The following is a 6,939-nucleotide window of genomic DNA, read 5'->3' on the forward strand; positions in this document are numbered from 1 at the left end:
CTGTGTGGATGGAGGGTCCCAGGGGATGGACTACGTGGGTGGATGTAACTCAGGAGCAGACACTGTTGTGACATGGACAAGGCAATTTCCGGCTAGCAGATATGAACATAGTGGCTCTTTTTTTGTATCTAAGCATTATAGTATCATATGTACAAATATGTATATCTCTGTTTAAAACTCTTAGTAGTCTCCTAAATCTGTGAAGTTTGGACCTGCGGTCCAAGTAGACAACCCGTTCATATTTTTGTAACAGTTTTTTTTCCTTATATGCAATATAAAAAGAAATATTCAAAAAAAATTTAATGTTTCAAAAAGAAAAAGAAAAAATTATTAAAATTTAATAATAATATAATACTTTAATTTCTCACACTTAAATAATATAATATTATGATTTATATTAATATATATCATTTTATAATATTTATCATAAAAAATAATTAATTTAAAAATAAAATAAAATAAAAAATAAATATAAATATTTTTTAAATATGAATTTAGAAACATATTTTAATTACATTGATTTTTAGGAAGGAAATCCTTCCTTATCTTACAATTTATTATTTAGTATTTTAAAGAAAATTACATTTTATTTTTAAGATATCTTTATCATATCATTCTTATGTTTTTTAATATGACATGGTTTTTTAATATTGATAAATATTTACAATTTAAAAATAAAAAAATTAATTTAAAATAATAAATGACTCAAATTATTTATATATAAAAATTATAATTCCAAAATATTAAAAAAAATCAAAACAACACTCATTAAAAGTTTTAACTAATATGTTTCATTGTTTTTTAATTTATTATTATTAATAATGTAGAAGGTACGAAATGGACCTACTACTTTTTGAAATCAATGGTTCTGATGAGAAGGATGTAAGATGATATAATTAATCTCAATCACATAATTACATTTATATTAATTTTTTTTTTTAAAACTATGATAAAAAATTTTAAAACATGTATTTTAATATCATAATTTAAAATATGATCGATTGCTTTCCAAAACCTTCAGAACTACAATGGGGTAAGAAGATTCTGAAAATTGTCTACTAGGTGGATAGTTCAATTGTTCCTGGTTCTTCCTCGCCTGCCCCAGGCCCATCTTCTCCCTACCGAAGCTACAAACTGAGACCAAGTACAAAAAGGGATTACAGTATATAACAATATAAGATCATTTGAGACGATGCATAAAAAATACACAATATAGGGTCAAAACTCCAAAGATCATCTTATGAATTAGCATTTCTCATTTGTCAAGCCACAAGGTCCAACCCATCAGGCCTTCCATCTAGATAGCATTTATGGATTCCTGGATAATGACTGAAACATCTACCTAGGCATGTGGTTGTTGCATCATTAGCCTACCTTCATTGATTTCCTTCACACAGGCCTCCAACACACTCACAAAAGGGGACCTCTCATTGGTGAATTTGGTCCAGGTGTATCCATGAGATAACTCTGAGAGGTAAACTTGAACAGTTCCTTCGTCTATGAACCTCTCGACTTTCTCCACTGTGAGCTTCATCACAAGCGTAACCTGCATGGCAACATTATAAAATATGAGGCTCCTGAGAGACTCAGTAAGCACTTTGTCCCTACTCTAAAATTTAGCCTCGTTATAAAACTTCCAAATAATCCATAAGATTTCACAAGTTAAAATAGACCACAAATAATTGACATCTTTTTTCATGCCTTTGATAGAACCATTAATAACATCATAGTGAGTAAGATCATTATTAAAATTAATGCCAAACATGTTCTAGATCTCTTTAGCAAAGAGGCAATTGAAAAAGATATGCATAATACTTTCAAGAATCTTGCAGAGATTACAAATTGAAAAATCATTCCGTTGATTTTTAGTTGGCAATCTCTGCAGAATAAATAACCATTTAAAGCACTTGTGTTTAGGAGAAATAACAGAATTCCAGTGAAATGAGAATAATTTCTGCCAATCAACATTAGTATAATGCAAATTCTAAATAGAATTAAGAGGTGGACTAAGATCATCATTAGAAAGAAGAGAGTTATATCAAATCACTTTAGCATTAATCTTAACCAGAGGAGACCCATTCACCCATGTGTAAGAGGTGAATATGTCCTCCCTCAATACACCTGGCCTGGATAGATCCACCCTATCACAAACAACCTTTGCATGGCATAAGTCCTCCAGTTAGAGGAGGGAATTTGGTATCTCTATTTGAGATCGCACCATGGGACCAGAGCACCATTGCAAATAATATCATTAAAATTTTTAATGCCTTTTTGAGCCTAGTTCTTTGTCGAGCACCCTTGGATGAGAGCCAAGGGCTTATCTTTATGCATAAGATTCCACCAGATAGATTTCTCACCTGCAATAATGTTATCCTTGTCCACAACCCCATTGTTAGCAATCAGGTGTCTAATATATTCCTAGTCTTTCCATATAGTCTTAAACACAGAGGACCCAACTAGAGAGGCAGGGAACCTGTCGACAACCAAGTCAACAAAGGGGAGCAACTTCCAAGTCTTGGCTTGCTTAGGCACTGCAAGTCTAATATTGTTTCTTACGGGGACTTTCCATGGCTCGTCACCTTCTAAGGCCTGAAAGATCCATTTAGGTGCCAATGAAATGCCTTGAAGCTTCAAATCTTTCAGCCCTAGACCCCCCATCCCCTTCTCCAAACAACATCGACTCCACTTAACTGAATACCATTTCCTTTTCCCTCTACTTGCAATTCGCCTGCCAAAGAGAGGCAGAGGATATTCCATTTATTAATTTTGCCATCCAATTTGGTTTTAATCCATAGCCACATCTCTCTCAAGCATGGGTTAACAGCAAAAGGGATCCCCAAATATCTGACTTGCTTTGATGGTCTGCCCCACTGGAATTCAAATTTGGATAACCGAGAGGGGGGAATCATCCCACCCCAACAGTATATGGGGCAGATATTTTGGCCCTGGAGGCATCACAAAAAATCTTTAACTTACTCATCAGAGAGGTAAAGTTCCCCTCTTCTAACTGAAGGAAGAAGGTTGTGTCATCAACAAATTGTACATTCACCAAATCCATATTGTTGGGTAGGGTAATTCCCTTAACTTTATGGGAAGAAGATGATTCTCTAAGAAAGTAGTACATAGCATCAATAGCAATCACAAAAAGGGCTCGGGCTAGAGGGCAGCCTTGTCTGATGGACCTACTAAGGGAGATAGTCTGAGAGCGAGAATCATTAATCTTCACTTCCGCCGAAGCATCTTTAAGTAACACATACGCCATCTGACAAAAAACTTTAGGGAAACCAACTGCCTCTAGCATCATAAGAAGAAAACCCCACTCCACACGATCATAAGCCTTCTCAAAGTCAATAAGGAACATGCCAGCTTTCTGATTGGTGACCTTGGCCCAGTTCATGGCTTCCCATTTGTGATCAGATTCTCAAGAATGAATCTCCCTTTGATAAAACTGGTCTAGGTGTTGCTAACAAGCTCTGAAAGAATCTCTTATAATCTAAGAGCCAACATTTTGGCTAAAATTTTATAAGACACGTTAAGGAGTGTAATAGGCCTCCAGTTCTTGATGAGGGACTTATCCCCATCTTTTGGAATCAGTTTGATGACACTCCTATTGATCTTAGCACCTAAAGACCCATTTTCCATAGCCTCATGGTAGATATGAAGCAATTCCTCTTCTATCCACTCAATGTTAACCTTGTATAACTCAGCAAGGAGCCCATCTGGCCCGAGGTGATGCAGAGCCCTAGTGTATGTATATGATAGGTTCCTCTACTCAAAGAACATACCAAGGGCTCTAGCAACCACAACTGACTTCGTAGGATTAAGAAATATTTAGTTTGATAGGCTCCACATCACTTCCACCCTATATGCTTCTTCACAAGGTCAGAACCCTTGAATGGTTCACAAGGATTCCTAGTGATCCTTAAGGACCATATAGCCCAACTAGGGTTGGCCCTTTTCCCAAGTCACCAGTGTCTATCTAGGATTTGATTTTAAGTACACTAGGTTAAAAAGACTCCATCCAATCACCAATTTAGGTCCCCTACAGTGGTTTGTGGCAGTTGCTGCAAGAAGGCCTACTAATCCTAGTAGTCCTACCAGACCGGTTTCTCCTAGTTAACTCCTTATTTCTCCAAAGGACTCAAACAACTAACCATATATTTGGATACCCTTTAATGAGTTATAAAACATATCCAAGGGGTTCCAACTGTTCGGGAGTACAAGGGTCCAAACCCTATCTTGGTTAGGAGGCCTAATAGCCCTAATTAGGCCTAATTTGCGAAGGAAAGGGTATGCACAAGCATTATCTTGTCAACCCAAAATAGGGGATAGTATTAGGACATGGTAAAACCATCAATCCCTAAGTTTTAGACAATGATCAAACCCCTAACACCTGATGTGGAACCTATTTGCTTGAATTTGCATGGTGGCAACTCCAATGCATCAAACCCTCACCTCCAACCGGTCCAAACCTGCAAAAGTCTTCCAAAATCTTAAAATACATTGGCCATACTTGCAATTCCTCTAGGGTCGTGGACAACCAATGAAGGATCAGCAAGATTAGGCCATTTCTTTGGGAAACCCTAGGTAGGACTGTCAAAACCAGACACCTTCCATAAAATTATAGTTTTCTCCCTTGTCCTGACGAGTTAAGACCTCAGAATTGATGCATATGAAAGGTGATTGGCCACTCTACCACATCCCACTGGTTTTCTAATCCCAAGATGTATGTACAGTACGGTATATAGTTCAAAACAACAAAATGGCAGGAAATTCTCAGAATTTTATTACTTCAATGATGCCAAATGCTTATAAAACTCTTCAACCCCCTCAATGATGGTTGGAATCAACATTTTATGCCCTCCTCAATAGTTATCAACCACCTTTTGAATTGAGGTGACCATTGGGAAGAAGTTGCTCTTTGGAACCAAAAGTTGTCATGCAAAAGTTGTCATGGTTTACATTAGCAACTTAGACTCATATTAAGCCCGCGGACTTAGAGTTGTTCAAACATGTCTTAAACATCCTAAGACACCTCCAAACACATAAAACACCTATAAAATACTCAACTAGATACCCCTAGGCCCATATGCCCATGGCGTCTTATCAACTTGCCAAATCCATGTCATTGGGTAACAAAGTGGGGTTTATTACAAAGATCAAACAAAACAAACTATCCTATTACAAAGATAGAAAGATCACATTTTTATGCATGTGTGGCCTTTGGGCCTTCATTGTCTTGGTCCCGATTGTCTTAGTCATGAGGTGCCCCTGCACCATGAGGGCTTTGTCATTATTGAGGCTATTAATAGCCTTCCTGATCTCCTCAATGGTGAAGGGCTTATTGAGAGTGTTTGTATCTATATCAGAAATCATTTTTGGGATGAGCGTTCTGCACTAAGAAAGAGTTGACTTGTTAAGAGTGGAGTCACAGTCTGAAGTAAAAAGCTTTTCATAGTACAGGAAAAAGGCCTTCTTAATATCCTCAATGTTTGTTAATTCAACCCTATCATCCTAAATCTCGTCCACTCTTTCCTTGAATTCCTTTTATCTAAGCATATTGAAGAAAAAATTTGAGGCCTTATCTTTGAATTGCATCCAGTTAAGTTTGGCCCTAACTTTAGCTGCTTGGGCTTTCTTATGCTGAATATTCCAAAGCTTATCCTGGGTATGGGAGATAGCTAAAGATAGATCAATATTGTGGGGATCATTTTGAATGAGATATTTCTGAGCAAGAAGTTGGTTTGTGAGCTCCCTTTCTTCTCTTCTCCTGTCCTTGGCAAATTTGGTGCCCAGAGTCTGGCAGAGAGTCCTCCAACTCCCCACATTCTTGTTCCATTTGTTGATTGTTGATGACTCATGATAGTTCCACTTGTTAATTTGCTTGATAATATACAAGGCATTCTGAATATCTTGGTTTTTTAGCATCTTAGTATCAGGCATAAAGTTAATAGGCCTCCTACTCTATGGGGCCAAACTAGAGTTCATAGAGATATGTGCCATATTGGGGTGATGATCAGATAGGGTGTATGAGATTACCCTAAGTGTGCACCCTGAGGAATCCTGGGTGAAGGAACAAGCAGTAGAGTTAGCATAAATGCGGTCAAGTCTGGAGTAGATCCTCTTATCACCTTGTTGAGCATTGTAACATGTGAACCAAATGTTATTATACTCCTTCCTACTTTCCAGTGGATCAAAGATTTGAAGTTTAGATTTCATCCTATCCCAAAAGATCTTTTCTCCACTTTTCCATTCCATTTTCAGACCACCACTTTTATCCTCTGAGTTCTCAGTCATATTGAAATCCCCTCCAAAGATCTAAGGGATGCCCGGGAGGCAAGTCATCCACTTCCATAACTCAATTCTATCTTTGTAATCATTGGGGGCGTAGATAGAGCATATGCCAACTTGAGAGTCATCCAACTCTAAGATAACCCATGTAGTTCTATTGCAAGGGGAAAAGCCATTATCCCTAATCTTAGAAGACCATTTTTTATTAATCATAATAACTGCACCACCTCTGCCCCTGTCATGATTGGTGGAAAAATGAACAACATCATTCTAAATGAATCTAAGATTTACCTCAAGGAGAAATTTGGATGCTTTCACTTCTTGCAGAAAAAGAATATCCAGATTCCTATGGTGATTGAGGAATCTTTTGATAATGTGTTTTCTATTAGGGGATTCTAATCCTCTAATGTTCCATGAAATAAGTTTCAGATCCATAATAAACATTATGCATAAGGGTCTTTGGCAACTTTAAAGCTGCTGAAGCATTTGGGATGCTCATCTTTGTTATCTTTTTTCTTCAGGAGGGGAGAGACCTTCTTCTTGCCCAATGGCTTCCCCTCTTTTTGGTAACCTCAGTGAAAGGGCCCTCACCGTCAGTACTTAAAATATCTCCATCTTCACTATCCATGGTTTTAGAAGCAGGGTGTT

The 6,939-nt window shown here is 37.3% G+C and overlaps 1 protein-coding gene across 1 annotated transcript; it reads right to left on the minus strand.

The window, feature by feature from the left end:
- Nucleotides 1-979: 979 nt before the first annotated feature.
- LOC131876266 (uncharacterized) lies at nt 980-3,397 on the minus strand. Its single transcript, XM_059221171.1, has 3 exons — nt 3,050-3,397; nt 1,375-1,546; nt 980-1,134 (listed from the first exon to the last, which is right to left on the minus strand). The coding sequence occupies exons 1-3, from the start codon at nt 3,395-3,397 to the stop codon at nt 980-982; spliced, it is 675 nt and encodes a 224-aa protein (XP_059077154.1).
- Nucleotides 3,398-6,939: the final 3,542 nt, after the last annotated feature.

This window comes from Cryptomeria japonica, chromosome 5 (assembly GCF_030272615.1).
Source record: "Cryptomeria japonica chromosome 5, Sugi_1.0, whole genome shotgun sequence".
Classification (NCBI taxonomy): domain Eukaryota; kingdom Viridiplantae; phylum Streptophyta; class Pinopsida; order Cupressales; family Cupressaceae; genus Cryptomeria; species Cryptomeria japonica.

Bases quoted from the DNA above. Each gene is read 5' to 3' on its own strand.
- LOC131876266 (XM_059221171.1), bottom strand. From the start codon at position 3,397: ATGAACTGGGCCAAGGTCACCAATCAGAAAGCTGGCATGTTCCTTATT. The intron at 1,547-3,049 runs GTGAATGTACAA...GTTGCCATGCAG, and splicing joins TACCCAACAATATGGATTTG to GTTACGCTTGTGATGAAGCT. The intron at 1,135-1,374 runs GTAGGCTAATGA...ACTTGGTCTCAG, and splicing joins TGTGAAGGAAATCAATGAAG to TTTGTAGCTTCGGTAGGGAG.